Genomic DNA, 16,606 nt, shown 5'->3' on the forward strand with positions numbered 1-16,606 from the left:
TCATAATGACACTCTTCTAGAGATAATCTTTTATTGGCAGATTTTAATTTTCCGTCTCTCTTTTTCATGTTTTTTTTTTTTTTTGCATGGACAGGCACTGGGAACTGTACCCGGGTCTCTGGCGTGGCAGGCGAGAGCTCTGCCTGCTAAGCCACCGTGGCCCGCCCTTCAGTCTCTCTTTAATGTATATCTTAAATATATAATGTTTAAAAAATCAAGAATGGGATCCTATGAAAGCATGTTCTTTTCTTTATTTTTGTTTTCATTTACTAGTACATCTTGGATACAGGACTTTTTAAAAATTAACAGATATCTACTTGAAGATGAAATGTAAACATGAACCTAATTAATTTACTAATACTTGTTCCCTCTTGAGGCAGATGGCCAGAGTCTTTCTCTTTAACCTCTGTGGACAGGGAGGTCCTGGAGAAAGCAAGAGGCAAGGCTTGAGTGACGAGTGTTGAAAGGGGTACATTTTAGGTTATCTTAGATGCCCCCTCGTGGGAGACAGAACCTCAGAGGGTCTGTACCCCAGGATGTGAATTGTGCTAAAGGATGGGGCCTGAACCTCGCTGGTCTCACCGCTTGACCCCACTCAAGCTTTGAGGGCCCCCATGTCTGTGCTCTGGGACTCCAGCAGTGCGGAGGCGGAGCTCCCTGCCCTCTTTGAGCTTCCAGTCTTGTGGGGGAGACAGACAAATAAATGGAAAATCGGAACCATGAGGTGTGATGAAAGGGAGCTTCGTGGTACTCAGTGAGTGCAGTTGAGGGGTTTGATCTGTTCGGAGAGGAAAGGAGAATCTCCCCAAGGGAGAAGCCTGTATTGGGGCCGTTTGTGGCCAAGACCCAAGATACTGTGGCTTACGATAGAAGTTAATTTCTCTCTCATGTAACAATGCCAGCTGGTATGACTGCTCTTGCCCCCCAAATTGCGGGACCCAGGCCCCCCGATCTCGTGGCTCTGCTGCCCCAGGGTGCTGCTGTCCTCTGCATGGAGCCAGGTGGCCCACCCTCAGGGACACGTTGCAGCCAGTGGGAAAGGGCTGAGCAGGGCACAGCCTGGAAGTTGCCCACATCACTTCTCCCCACTGGCCTGCGTTTAGTCATATGGCCACGGAGCGGCCAGGGAGGCTGGGAAATGTAGTTTCCCTTCGGACGCGCATGCGCCCTACTGAGGATTCTATTACTGGGCATCAGGGGAGAAGGGATATTGGTGCGCAGCTAGCAGTTTCCGCTACATGGGCAAAAACAGAACGTGAGAGTATTCCAGGCAGTGGGAAAAGCATGTGCAGAAGCCCCAGCTCAACTCGGATAGTGTGGCTGGAGCTCAGAGAGCAGCGCTGGGAGGGGAAAGGCAAGAAGAGGCTGGAATCTGGCCCTACAGGTCTCGAATTCACCAGGAAGCTGTGGCTGTCTCTTCTCCCCTGCTTGTTCAGCCTCTAACTCCTATACTACCTTTTAAATATTATCCTCAAAGGCAGCGTCCTTCCCAAGAGTTGGAAAGAACCAATAACGAAATCAATTCAAGTCTTTGCTTTATTCTTATCTCTACTTTGTGCCTTTGGTTTATTATTATTTAATAAACTTTTTATTAATAAGTAAAATAACATGTATTGAGAATTACTCCAGATCAAGTAGTTTTCTAAGCCCTCCTTGTACATATCTTGTTTGAGGCTCAAACTAGTGTTCGGTAGATGCTTTTATGATCTGTTTTTTAATAGAAGGGGAAACTGAGATGTAGTCACATTGGCCCAAAGTCACAAAACTAGCAAGGAATATAGACGGTATTCAGACCTGGCAGTTGGAACTTGAAGCTTGCCTTTCTCTCCACTGTGCTTCAGCTCAGTCATTTGTGTATTGTTATGATGTTGACAACTATATTTCAGCACATATCTGTTAGAATTGCATTCTGCTGAAAGAAACAGCCTGATTCCAGTGGCCTAAACATTAAAGGTATTCCTTTTTCTGACATATCGAGAGATCTAGAGTTAGGCAGGCATTGCTGGCCTTTGGTTAGTGACACAATGGTGTCAGAATTGATGTCTTTGCCATTTTCTTTGTTTTTCCCTCAAGGACCCAAAATGGCTGCTTTAGCTCTAACAGTCACAACTGGATTCAAGGTAGGAAGCAAGAAGAGCAAATTGGCCACGTTTGACCTTTTTATTCAGTTAAGTAAGTAAAAAGGTTTCCCGAAAGCCCTTCTCTGCACATGATAGATGTCTGCTCACGTCTCCTGGCTGGAGCTGGATCTGAAGATGACTTTTAATGTGTATGGGAGGCACGGAAAGTGAGCATTTGGTTTTATACCTCTAGTGAGAAACAGCAAAGAAGAAGGGAGTTGGGAAAGGCTGTTGAGTAAGCCAGCCAGCACATACTACATATGTATTTACATAATGCTTTAAATTAATTTAATTTTTTTTAAACCTAAATAAATTTGTCTCCAAAGGAAGTTTCATATCACTTTAGAATATCTGAAATCACGGTTGGTGATCTTCGTGTGTTTACCCTGTAGCTATTAAAATAAATACATCACTAAAGTACAATTTGGAAAAGATATTCTGCGTACTAACAAGATCAGTGATTCTCAACCCAGGCCGTTTTGCTTTCCAGTGGACATTTGGCCGCATCTGGAAACAGTTTTTGCTTGCCCCAGTGCGGAGTGGGAAAAGCAGGGAGGGCCTACTGGCATCCAGTGGGTAGACGCCGGGGATGCTGCTTAACGTTTAACCCTACAGTGTCCAGAACAGCCCCCCACAAGAGAATTGTCCAGCCCCGAATGACAGAAGTGCTGTGATTTGGAAACCCTGGGCTTAGTCGTACGCACATGCTGCCAGAGGTGTGCACAAGCCATCTTTTGGGGAGTATTGCAGTTGATCAGTCACTTGCTTATGTGATTGTTTTCTCCTGCATGGTTTTATCAGTAACCCTTTACATCTGCAGCCTGCATGTAGGTTTTGAGGCCTGTTCCCACAGATAATGCCAGATCTGCAATAAACCTGTGCAGGAGTTTTAACGTGTGGATGTGAATTCAAGATATTCTTTGCCCCTTGAGTACCTTAGAAACTGGTGAGGGGGATGCTCAGGGACCCTGAAGCCGAAGTGGTTGAAATGACACCTTTGCCAGGCAAATCCTCTCCGTGTGTGTGATTTGGAAGGACTATTGTGCCTGTAGCCAGTGTTTCTCTGGCGAAGCTGGGCAGGAATCACGGCTTCTCAGTGGCCGTGGCCTTAAAGAGGGCTGTGCTTTGGTGAAGTAGGAGACTTTATTGCCTCCTTTGTGCCTAGACTTGGCAAAATCGACCTGGCCTGGCAAGTTGGCCTTGGGAATGAACTGTTGAGACCAGAAGGCAGCTGGCAAATGGAGAGGGCCCCACCCCAAGCAGCTGGCAGCTTTACCTGAGCTGGCCTGGCCAGGTAGCACAACAATGACACGCAATTCCCCCCACCCCTTCCTGTTAAAGTTATTTGAGCCTCTCTGAATTCTGGTGAGGAAGGGGCTGGGGCTGTGATTATTGCCGCTCTCCTCAGGTTGGCTTGGCTAAGAACAAGGACGGTTTTTCTTTTGGATTCTGGAAACTTCAACAAGAGCCTGTAGCCATCCCTTAATGGTGCATTAGTTGAGGAAAGAGACCAGGCTGTTATGCAGACATAGTACATTTCTTCAAATCTGCAGCCTTCACCTGGAATGTGCATCCTAATTTCAGAGATGTTATGATATGAGAATGTGGCTATTCTAGTTTGCTAGCTGCCTGAATGCAACACACCAGAGATGGATTGGCTTTTAATAAAAGGGGATTTATTTTGTTAGTTCTTCAGAGGAAAGGCAGCTAGCTTTCCACTGAGTTTCTTTCTTATATGGAAAGGCACAGGATGATCTCAGCTGGCCTTCTCTCCAGGCCCCTGGGTTCCAACAACCTTCCCTGGGGTGACTTCTTTCTGCATCTCCAAAGGCCTGGGCTGAGCTACCTGAGTGCTGAGATGAGGAATGCCGAGCTGCTTAGGCTGTGCTACATTGTGCTCTCTCATTCAAGCACCAGCCAATTAAGTCAAATGTCATTCTTTGCAGCAGACACGCCTCCTAGCCGACTGCAGATGTAATTAGCAACAGATGAGGTTCACGTACCACTGGCTCATGTCCACAGCAACAGAACTAGGTACCTTCACCTGGCCAAGCTGACAACTGAATCTAACTACCACAGTGGCCAAAAGTGATTATGGATGCGATGGATCCATATCAAAGACATTAACATATGAAGAAATGTAGCTCTTAGTACCAGTGCAATATGGTAATACCTTCCACACATACCCACCCTCTGTGCCTCCCTCCCTCCCTTTTTCCTTTCCTTCATCTTCCATGTATTAATCCCTTTATTCTTGTCACTCCCATGGTAAGTGCTGGGGACATGTACTACCGCGAGTGAGACATCCACAGTCACTGTCTTTTGGAGGAATGGGAGCTGGTGTAGCCTCAGTTCAGATCCCTGTTCTGCCCCCTCACTAGCTGCGTGACGTTGGAGAAGTTGCCTTACCTCTCTGTGCCTCCATTTTCTCATTGGCAAAATGGGAATAATAGTAGTGCCTACCTCACAGAGTTGTGAAAATTAAATGAATTAATACACTACGGATTTGCTATTGGTAATACTACCACGTGTGGTAATTGTTCCTATTGCTGGGCCCTTGTTGCCATGACAACTGTCATCTTTACTGTTAGGTAGCAATCTCTGTTTAGAGAGGTGAGAGGGTCGCTCTCCCTGCTGGCATCGGAGGCAAGTCTGGAAGGATGGGAAGGAACTGGCTGGGTGGGAGGCCCTGGGATGGGGGAAAAGCTGAGTGATTGTGAAGAACATTTGGGGATAGGGTGGACATTGTGGCTGGAGCATCACACCGGCCAGGGGGTGTGTCTCGGGCTAAAGCAAGGGCATGACTCTGCATCTTGCAGGTCCTGGGAAGTCTGATGATAATAACAACTAGAGCCCAGCGATGTGTGTTAGTCCCAAGCACTATACACAGTACTTTCCATGTAATCCTCAAAACAACCCTACAAGTTGGGTAGACACTATCCCCATTTTACAAATGGGGAAACTGAGGCTGAGAGAGGTTAGGTGACTTGCCAGTGATAGATACAGCTCACAGCTGGCGGAGCTGGTGCAGGGCCCAGGCTGTCCCACATCGCTGCCATAGGGGCCTATTTTAAAATTAGCCATGCTGGGCGACTTCCCAGGTCTGTGGGCTCTGGAAGGGTTGTTAATACTCAGGCATGATGGAAGGCTCCTGGGGTGGGCCAGAGAGGAATCTTTTCCAGGAGGCTGTGCCAAATGGCCTTGGCTCATCCTGGAGGTCACAAAGGGCTTCAGCGCCTTGGCCCGCAGCTTTGTGAGCTGTTGCTTTTATGTACACGGGGGTGTTTGTGACGACAAAAATAGTATTAGCAGCAGCCAACTGAACCCCCTGGCTGACCTTCCCCCCAACATCGAGTGAGGAGAGTTGGGGGGGTTACGCTTTCTCTTTTACACACAGGGAACGGAAACTCAGAGGCCAAGTGGCTTTCCCACGGCCGCACAGAGGGAAGTGGGGGTGCCAGGACCGGGGACCCCCGGTCTGCTGCTCCCCATCCATCTGGGTCCCGGGGCTGCCTGGCAGAATCAGGATTCCAGCGTGGAGCCCAGAGCTCCAGGGGAGGGAGATGGCCCAGCCTGGACACTCGGGGATGGGGACCCTGGGGGGTTGAGGTGGGGCTGGGGAGTCTCTGAGGGTGGCTTTTCTCACTTCCTGTTCCTGACTGTCTTCAAGAAAAGGCTAAACCAGAAACTTTCCCTCTTGATTTCATAATGCCCGGGAGCTTTTGCAATATTTGGGTGATGCAGCATTTTTCTGGTGGGAATCCTAAGTGAAGCTTGGCTTTCCTTTGCTTGACTCGTTTGGACACCAGCTGTGCTTGTCACCGGGTCCCCTCCTGCCCACTTTGCCCCACATTTGGGTGTACTCAGCTCACTCCAGGCTTTCTCAGGTTCTTGTCTTGGATCCCGCTATGCTCTCCCCTTGGAACACCACTGTTCCCTCATGTCTCCCCCCTGGCAGTTCCTGACAGCTCAGCCCTCCTCGGGTGTCATGTACTCCGAGAAGCCTGCCCTGGTTTCCCAAGTGGAAATAATGTTAAGAACAACAGCAACTTCCACTGCTGGGGCATTCACCGGGTACCCATCTGTTGTCCCATGCAGCATTCTCTCTGCATTGTCTCCAGCAGTGTGGGTTTCTGGGCTCTAAGGCCAGCCTGCCTGTGTTGGAGTCTACCTCTGCCACTTATAGGCTGTGTGTCATTGGGCAAGTTGCTTTACCGCTCTGTGCCTTCATCTCTTCTGCACAACGGGAGTAGTAATAATATCTACTTCAAAGGGTTGGGGTGAAGATGAAGTAATTTAATGTGTGAAGTTAGACTTCATGATGACAGCTTTTTAAAGTTAAATTTAATTTTTAGAAAATTTTTATTGCTAAAACTTAACATACACACATTCCATACATGGTGTACAATCAGTGGCTCACAATATCATCACATAGTTATGTATTTGTCACCATGATCATTTTTTTGAACATTTGCATTACTCTAGAAAAAGAAAGAGAAAAGAAAAAACTCATACATACCGTACCTCTCACCCCTCCCTCTCTTACCCACTAGTATGTCCATCTACCAAATTTATTTTAACCTTTGACTCCCCATTATTTGTTTATTTTTTTACCCATTGTTTACTCATCTCTTCATACCCAAGATAAAAGAAGCATCAGACACAAGGTTTTCACAATCACACACTTATATTGTAAAAGCTATATTATTATGCAATCATCCTTAAGAAATAAGGCTACTGGAACACAGCTCTACAGTTTCAGGCACTTCCCTCTCACCTCTCTAATATACCGTAAGTTAAAAAGGGATATCCGTATAATGTATAAGAATACCCTCCAGGATAACCTCTTCACTCTGAAATCTCTCAGCCCACTGACACTTTATTCTTTCTCATGTCTCTCTTCTCCCAAAAGCTAACCTTCTGGGGATGTGCCAGGCTATTTTCTCATTTCTCTCTTCTCCCATCTCCCTGGATGCTGGGTTCTGGCTCATCCTGGGATTTCTGTCCCATGTTGCCAGGGAGATTTACACCCCTGGGAGTTATGTCCCATGTAGTGGGGGAGGGCAGTGAGTTCACTTGCCCTGTCAGTTTAGAGAAAGAGGCCACATCTGAGCAACAGAAGAGGTTCTCTGGGGTGACTTTTAGCCCTAATTTTAAGTAGACAGCCTGTTCTTTGTGGGGAAAAGTTTCGTAGAGATGAACCCCAAGATCTAGGGCTTGGCCTATTGATTTGGTTGTCCCCACTGCTTGTGAGAATATCAGAAATTCTGCAAATGGGAAAGTTGATTATTTCCTCCTTTCTCCCCATTCCCCCAAGGGGCCTTTGCAAATACTTCTTTATTCACTGACCAGGCCACTCTGGGATTTATCGGGGCATCATACTAACCTGGACAAACCAACAAAACCTCATGCCCTATTCAAGATTCCATGAACTTACAGTGTTCAACTAAACTGACCATACAAATTAAATTAGGAAATGCACTACCTAAAATATAAATTTTGCACCAAATAAACATCTCTCCCTTTGCACAGAGGTTGAAGTTTGAGATTATGAGCCATGTCATCCTTTACCCTGTGTTCTGATTTACCTTAGTCCTATCCAGATCAGCTTCATTCGTATCTCTACTCAATGTCTGATCACGTTTTCAACTTTTTAAACAGTTCGAAAGGCAGCCTTTACTATCCTTGCCTTAGAGCTGAGGAAACTGAGGTCTCTCAGATGGGGTCGTTGCCTGAAGTCATATAGCCGGGTCAGGGCAGCAGAGCCAGGGTGTGGGCCAGGGTTGCTGCCTCCCAGACCCCTGTTGTCAGCCACAGTTTGCTGGAGATATATTTGATTTGGCCCAAATGATTTTTTTTTAATAGTGCCATTATTTAAAAGTGGGGAGGTTTTGTTTGAAATTCCAGGTTTCTGGCTTCTTCCAAAAATGAGAGAAGTCCTGGCAATACTGGATCCCTATTCTCTGTGTCATCAAACCCTTGAGCCTGAGAAGTAGCTCCCCTTTCTGTAGAACCCATGTGCCACAGTCCCCACCACTCCCTGTTGCCTCCTGGATATTGAGACCTAGTCGTCGTAGCCATTCATTTTTGTGTTTGTTTTGTTTTTCTTGTAATAGAGAACTATTTTTTTGTACCTTTATCCTTTAGAAATAGCTAATGCTTTTATCATGGCACTGTTTTAATTGCTTTATATAGATTAACATTGGCCTGTTTTGGACATTTCATATATATGGAACCATATGCTATGTGGTCCTTTGTCTCTGGCTTTTCTGTTACTTAACAATGCTTTCAAGGTTCGTCCATGTAGAAGCAAGCATCAGAATGTTGTTCCTTTGTAGGACTGGACGATATTCCATCGTGTGGCTTTACCACGTTTTTTTGTTTATCCATTCATGGGTTGTTGGACGTTTGGGTTGTCTCTGCCTGTCAGCTATTATGAATAAAGTTGCTATGACACTGTGTAGACATGTGTTTTCTGTCCCCCCAGGCACATACCTGGGTGCGGAATTGCTGGATCCTATGGGAATGCTAACCTTTTGGGGACATGCCAGGCTATCTTCTAAAGTGATCAAGCCATGGGGCACTGTTTCAAACTCTGTGAAGTTGAGAGAAGTGGGTAACGAGTAGGTGCTTTGAAGTGAAGACACCAGGGATTTGATCGCAGTTGGCCTGACTCCATAACCTGCGTTCCTTGTCACTCCACTCTCTGCCTCCCAAAACTGGAGAAATGCAAGATTATCAGATGGTTGTAGAAAAATGGAAGTGAACATGATTTATGTGTTTATGTTTAGGCCCAAGTGTTTTTGCATTTAATGACTGAGAAGCCCACATCACCGTCTTAGTTTATCTGCTTGAGCCCTGTTGGCCTCTGAGTTTGCTTCCTCTTTGCTTTGTGAATTAACCCCTTTCTCATTTCTGGGCACCTCTTGCCATTTGTGTGTGTCTCTTTGATGACATTTAGTGCTATAAAATCCTCTGTTGTAGCCGTATATGTACCCCTTCTACCTCCTGTTTGAGGTTCTAAGTTTCTTGAGGGCAGGATGCAAATGTGATCATTTCTGGATCAACTCCTGGCCCAGAAAAGGGCTCAGTAACCGTGTGAAATTAATGGATTAGCAGACAGATGGACTGCAGAGTCTCCAGAGGCAGGAGTGGGGCCCCATGGAAAAACCCTTAAGGCAGCGGTTCTCAGTGGGGGCGATTGTGTCCCCCAGGGGTATTTAGTAATGTCTGGAGATATTTTTGTTGTCATGCATGGGGCAGGGAGATACTACTGACATCTAATGGATAGAGGATGCTTCTAAACATCCTGCAGTGCACAGGACAGACCCCACAACGCAGAATGATGCAGCTCCAAATGTCTGTGGAGCTGAGGCTGAGCAGCCCTGGGCTAAGGGGTCTTGTGGTCTAATAACAAGCAGCAGCATAGCAATGGAAAAACTGTAACATCACGTTACAGTTTGTTTTTTTTTTAAACAAATGCAAATCAGTCCAGATGATGTATCCTCTTACTGAGACGATGGTGTGTGGCATGTATGTGCGTGTCTGTTATTTTCTGGGGTGGGGGTAAGGTTAGGGTTCCATGGACAGCCCATGTAAGGGTATCACATTATCCCAGTGAGCCCCGGCGATCGTTCTGGAAGGCGCTGTGCCAGCAATGTACCCGTTCTGGCCAGTGTATCTGTGGAGGTGGAACAGTAGCCCTCTCCAGTTCAGTACCAGGTCTGGGGCCTCTCTTGGGTCTAGAGGCAAGGTTGTAGAAAATGAACTTTGCCTCGTGGTGTGCAAGGCACAGTAATTCTGGAGAGGGTACAAGAGGCCTACATTGTCCTTGCCTTCGCTTCAGGACACACGCTCACAAAGAGAAATAGCAGGGACACTGTACGTGCAGTTTTTGGATGTGCCTGAGCGGTTTGAATTGGTGCATAAACATTTGTAGGATGTGGCTGCAGCCACCCAGGGGTTGTTTCACCCTTGGTCCCATCTCTGTGGGCTGTCCCACTGGTGCAGGACACACTTGGGTGCTGGACCTACCCATCCCCCTTCCCCTCCTGCTCGGTGGCCGAGGGGTGACCGGCCAACACCATGCAAGCCTCTTATGTCTGAGTGTTGGAAAGTCATTTCCTCTAATCCTCTGAAAACTGCCTTCTCAGCGAGGCCCTCCCTGGCTACCGTGTGACACCCCCCATCCTTTCCCTCTTTGGGTCCCTTTTGTCATCTCTGTCTCACACACTCCACATAGCCGTGTCTTTATCTTGTTTATTGAGTGTCTCCTCCAGGAGGTCTGGGCCCTTGTCCTGCTGCCCCTGCTGGGTCCTCTGGAAATTGCTGTCTGTCCAGTTTCCTGCTGTATCCCCTGACAGACCCCTGAATCCTTAGTAAGCCTCTGGAATATGACCGCATGGAGGATTTGATGAAGCTCAGGTGTGTGGGAACAAGAGAGGGTGGGGCCGGGGACAAAAAGAGCAGAACTGTCAGGACTGGATGGCAAAAGCAGGGACAGGCATCCACCTTGTAGGGCAGGCCCCTGTAAGAGCTCTCACAGTACTTGCCAGGAGCATGGGGTCATGGCAGGTGGCGGCAGGCTGTCCACTGCCTGCACCCGGGCCCCTGGGATGGACACGTTACGGCTCCGTTTTCTTTTCAGCACCAGGAGGTTGAATTTTGTGGGTAACTCCTCTCCCTTCTTACCGAGACGTTCAGTTCTGCGTCTTGGACTTGAGCCAGGTGGGGGTTTTGGGGTGCTTGCCTGGGCAGGGCCAGGGCCCTTCTGGCGACACCCCTCCCTTCTAGGTGCTGGAGTAAGGGCTGGATGCTGCCACCCCGCACACATATCTGGATTTGTTCTCAGCTCTGGCGAGCCCGAGGGGGAGGAAGGCTGCAGCTCGGCGCCACGGCGGGCAGGGGGCCATCCTGCCAACGGGGAGCTGGCCTCAGCTGGCTTTCTCCCTCCATGCCCTTTCACTTGCACTGGCCTCTCGCCCAGTTGGGCCAGGAGGACAGGAACCTTTCACTGCTGCATTTTTAGGCTCCAGGCAGGGAATTGTACGTCCCATGCTGTCTCTAAATGGGATTAGCCCTGCAGGGCCCTTGAGCGCACAGCGGGCTCCCAGTGCTCCTTTGCTCAGCCCTCCCATGCGTCAAAGAATCCCGCTTTGCAGGGATTCCCCTTCCTAACTTCCGTCTTTGTTCTTGTTGCTGCCGTTTGTGTTCATTTTATTTATGCCCTTCCTCCTTTCTCTCCCTCCCTGCTTTATCTTCTTTCTCTTTACCTTCCTTCCTTCATTTTTGAAAAAGTATAAATGGCACTTCCCCCACCCCCGCCAACCCTGTCCCGGCCTCCTGTTCCCTGCCCTGGAAGTCACCCTTGTTACCAGCTTCTTGGGTTTTCCATTTAGAGTGATTTTTTTTTGCACACGAGAGTATGCATGTATATGTGTGTGTGTGTGTGTTCATTCTTTTCCCCCTTTTTTCACAAGTGGGGCATGTCACATGCACTGAAATATAACTTGCTTCCATTCCACGTGATTCACTGTCAGTATATCAATGGCAGATGTTGCATTTTAACACTCTCCTGGCTGCGAGAGAACCAGCCCTTGCCCCAGGTCTAAGTGTGTCCCTCTTGCCCTCCCTGGCCCTCAGTCTTCTTACGAGGACCACGCCGGGTGGAATTGGCACGTTAGGCATGACCTTCCTGGCGCAGGACTCCATGCCTCTGGGAACTTAGTAGCAAGCTCCCAAGAGTGGAATTTGGGCACCTTCGGAGTCCAGGGTCCCTGTGCCTCTGGTTCTCAGGAAAGACCGTATATGGGGTGGATTGGCGATCTCTTTTCTTCGAGTCAGCCGATGCTACTCACCTGTTTCTCCTCCCTCCCATCTGTTGCAGATTATTACAGTGCCTCTGCTCTGGTTGGGCTGTGCCCTCCCGGACTTTCCCGTGGCATTTAGAATAAGCCTCTCCACTCAATTTGCTTTCCCTGTGGCCCACTGCTGCAGCCACAGGAAGCCCTAGTGTGGGGCGGGGGGTGGGGGGGGGGAGGTGCTTGCAGGTGCTGCCCCCAGATCTTTGCCCTGCTGGCTCCTGCTGACCCTTTCCAGTCTTTGCTGAAAAATCATTTTCCCAGACCACCCTCACCCCTGACACCTGCTGTCCCAACACCCTTCCCTTTTCCTTCCTAGCCAGTAGAGCTCTTTGTAGTTATGTTTTTATTTGTGAGCATACATCGTCAATGGATCATGAGCCTTAAGAAGGCAGGGGGACTGTGTTTTATATATCACCATGTCTCCATGATTAGCCCTGGGCTTGGCATATCGTAGATGCTCAGCAAATATTCATTGTTTGATGAATGAGTAGATGAATGAATGAATGTGTGTTGTTGATTAGTCTCTTAGTCGCCAGGACCACTTGGCTCATCTCATGGCATCCTCCTGATAACTCTATCATAGGTGGGTTCTGGCATTGTTTCCATTTCACAGATGAAGAAACTGAGGCAGTGAGATGAACCGACTTGCTTTAGGGCAAGTCGGAGACAGGAACGGGACTTGGAAGCTTGTGCTCTTAACCCCTGGTAGGGGAGGGGCTGTAGAATATTTCCACCCCCAAGTCAGAACCCAGGTTCTCTGTTCCACACGAATGAACTTGGAATTCCTAAGTCCCGAGGACAATCAGTTGACACCCTCCCTCGGAGGACGGTGCCTGCCAAGCCTCCTCAGTCAGGCTGGTGTGAATATTGACCTTTCAGAGCCCTTAGAGTTCAAAGCACCTGGCTTAGTGATGGTGGAGCCCGGGAGTTAGGACCCTCGATGGGTTCTGCCTCTTCCCGGCTCTGTGAGCCTGAGCAGGTTATTTTATGAATTGAAAGGTTTTTTTTTTTTTAATTTATTTTATTTGATTTTTTTAAATACCAAAAAACACAAAGCAAGTGCAAACATTCCTATTTTGATCATTCCATTCTACATATATAATCAGTAATTCACAATATCATCACGTAGTTGCATATTGATCGTCATAATCATTTCTTAGAACATTTGCATCTATTCGGAAAAAGAAATAAAACGAAAACAGAAAAAAAATTTATACATACTATACCCCTTGCCCCTCCCTTTCATTGATCACTAGTGTTTCAAACTAGATTTATATTAACATTTGTTCCCCCTATTATTCATTTTTATTCCATATGTTCTACTCATCTGTTGACAAGGTAGATAAAAGGAGCATCAGACACAAGGTTTTCACAATCACAGTCATACTGTGAAAGCTATATCATTATACAATCATCTTCAAGAAACATGGCTACTGGAACACAGCTCCACATTTTCAGGCAGTTCCCTCCAGCCTCTCCATTGCATCTTGACTAACAAGGTGATATCTATTTAATGCATAAAAATAACCTCCAGGATAACCTCTCGACTCTGTTTGGAATCTCTCAGCCATTGACACTTTGTCTCATTTCACTCTTCCCTCTTTTGGTGGAGAAGGTTTTCTCAATCCCTTGATGCTAAGTCTCAGCTCATTCTAGGGTTTCTGTCCCACGTTGCCAGGAAGGTCCTGGGCAGGTTATTTTAACGATCTGGGCCTCAGTGACCCCACCTGGAAAAGGGGAGTTTCAATTGCCCTGAGTTTGTGGGGGCTTTCGTGAGGTTTAAATGGACGGATGTTTGGAAAACAGCATCTGGCACGGCAACCAACAGTGTTATATTATTGGCGCCAGCAAATAAATATGTGCTTTCTCTGTGTTCCCAACTCAGCTTCTAGAAACTTCTGGCCTTAAGTTCCTACTGTTGCTGTTTGTTTATTTAGTGTGAACTAGTTTCGTTATTATTATTTTAGAGGTAATCCACACAGGGTAAATAATTCAAACAGTACAAAAGATAATAAAACAAAAATTAATCATTGCCTTCTTCTTTGGCCTCAGTCCTACCCCCTGGAGATAGTCCCTGTTAGTTTTTTGCTCCCTTTCACCCTTCTAAGAAACTTTCCTGCTGAGAGGAGCATCTTTGTGTATCCTTTTGTGCTAATTTCCAGATCAGAGCAGTGGTGTTGCATAGTATAAAAAAAACACAAGCAACAGAATTTTCTGGAGGCATCTTCACCCAAACTCAAGTCCCTGCCTGTGTTGTTGCCAACTGCAGGTAATGCAACTGGGCCTCAGTTTCTCTGTCTATAAAATGGATTTAATTATAGTACTTGCTTCCCAGAGTTGTTGGTGGGAGAATTAAATGTAATGTAAAGTCCTTGGAGCAGTGCCTGGCATGTGCTGCTGATGAACTTAATAAACACTCACTTTTACCCTTTCTGTGAATAAAATAAGGTGACGTGTTTCTTTGTTTCCTTCATGTCTTTGCCCCAGTGCTTCTTCAGTTGAGAGGCTTTTTCTGTCCACTGGGCATAAAAATAGCCCCTACCCACTGTTATTCTCTACCTCCTTTAATCCTCTTGACTAACATTGGACATAGAGGAAGTTAATTTCAAGCCAGTATAAACAGTGAAGTGGATTTATTGGAGAAGCCCAGTGGGAGGGCGGGCTGCAGGTGAAGCTCGATCCAGCAACCCGCAATGATACCAAACACCGGATTCCTTCATCTGTGCCTTTTACGATGCCAGCTTCATTCCCACACTCGATGCAGTGGTGCCATCCCTTCCCTTTCCCTTCCAACCCCGGCGCTTCTGTTTTAAATGGCCACAGCACCTGTAAATCCCGTATCCACATGCCACCTCGTTGCTGAAGAGAGAGTACATGTCCTTACTGTGATTGGATTATGTGCCCCTTCCAGAATTAATCACCAGCACTGTGAGGACAGGCCTCTGCTGATGGCCAATGAGGACCTACCCGTGGAGGGTGGGGCTGGGAACTGCTTTGGTCAGGATGGAGGAGGGGTGGTTGACTGACAGGAGCCAGGGGCTGTGGCCAGAGAAGGGATATGGGTGTGGAGGCAGCCTGTCCTTTGGAAAGGTGTTTTACTACCTGGTAACAGCAGTGCCTCTTGCTGTAAGGACTGAGATGAGCATCTGTAGTCAGCGTTTGGGACCTGTTAGTTATTACTGCTCAGCTCAGAAGCAGAAGACTGCAAGATGATGCCATGCAAGAGAGGTGCTGGGAACTCCAAGCTCCTGGCCGAGCAGTCTTGCCGGCCTCCCAAGCTGCTGGCACATCCTATGCTGAGAACCTGGTTTGGGGGAGCTGGTAGTGCAGGGGGACATGTGTTTTCTAAGCACGTCCTCTATTTTTTGGGGGGTGGGAGGGGTGCATGGTCTGGAAATCACACTGGGTCTCCTGTGTGGAAGGTGAACATTCTGCCACTGAACCACCCATGCACCCCACATCTTCTTTTGTGATTGCTGTTTGTCCTGTACCAGATTCCCCGAAGAAGCAGAGGTGCCTGGGCCCGGGGGTGGTGTTCGCAGGACCCCTGCCTCCTGAGGCTGAATTGCTTTCCAGGTGGTAGGTCGGTTGACATGCCTCTGGCAGAATCAGCAAGTGGGCTGGGCCGGGCTTGATTTTCAGAACTCCCTGGCTTAGGGGGAGCAGGGAGTGCCTCAGGGAGACCAGATATAGTTGTCCTCATCCTTCCCGCGAGCTGGGAGCAGTAACTTGTCCATTCCTGTAGCCTTCTCGTGTCCTCCAGCCTTCGGGACTTGCTTCTGGTGGCTTTCAAGGGGCTTCCTTTGGATGGAGGACACATCGAGGTCCTGACCTGACACGAGACAGCTGACTGTGGAAGGCCTCAGAAACCACAGCAGGGAATAGTTCTTAAAGGTAATAGGGAGTCACTGGATGTTGTTACCCAGAGGAGAGGGAGATGAGATCTGTCCTGTTCACTACCACAAGTGTTTAAGTCCATGGATTCTCCTCAAAGCAGTTTAAAAGGAAGGGCTTTTAAATACAAATGAAAGGGTCAGCAGTGAGAGAGTTTAGCAAGAAGTATTCTGAAGAAACTGTGCCTCTTTGGCCAGCAGCTAGAAAATGCCTGGCAGGAAACCTCGTTATCATGGTCACTGCCTGGACAGGGACGGCCAGGCCACAGTGGGTCACTGGTGGGTGGCAGCGTGGGGAGGGGGTGGGGAGGCTGCATGGCCCGCTCTGGTCAGCACTATATGCAGTAGTGAAAGTCCGTTTTCGGAGCCCGCTTTTCCCTGGTCCTGCTCTCCCTCCTGCTTCTGCCCTCTTGGTCGGGGCCAGCTCTCTGGCTCTGAACAGGCCGCTCGCCTTGTATGCTCTTCCGTTTGCCTTCTGAAGAGCAAATGCCTTCCTCTGATAAGCCCTTCACTGGCCATCTCTTTCCCCGGTGTCCTTGGACACTCTGTTTTCCCTTTCGCTTGCCTCCTGGGTTGGGCTTGCGGGTCTTAGTCACAGTAACTGCATGAATTTTTGGCATCCACTGCCCCTCGGCTGCGTAGGCCAGGCCCAGTGTAAAGGTCCTTCTTGCGCGTTACCCCATTCCAGACCCACGAAGCCCCTTCCTGGTAGGCATGTCCCCTTGAATGT

General features: G+C 48.0%; 1 protein-coding gene across 1 annotated transcript in view; it reads left to right on the forward strand.

Annotated features, from left to right (window-relative positions):
- Window positions 1-325: 325 nt before the first annotated feature.
- ABCC1 (ATP binding cassette subfamily C member 1 (ABCC1 blood group)) overlaps window positions 326-16,606 on the forward strand; it is a 118,525-nt gene continuing 102,244 nt past the window's right edge. Inside the window, exon 1 of the mRNA XM_077141674.1 lies at window positions 326-2,120. Coding sequence (XP_076997789.1) covers window positions 2,025-2,120 — 96 coding nt within the window. The 5' untranslated portion in view covers window positions 326-2,024. The remainder of the gene's footprint in view (window positions 2,121-16,606) is intronic.

Source organism: Tamandua tetradactyla, chromosome 23 (genome assembly GCF_023851605.1).
Source record: "Tamandua tetradactyla isolate mTamTet1 chromosome 23, mTamTet1.pri, whole genome shotgun sequence".
Classification (NCBI taxonomy): Eukaryota; Metazoa; Chordata; class Mammalia; order Pilosa; family Myrmecophagidae; genus Tamandua; species Tamandua tetradactyla.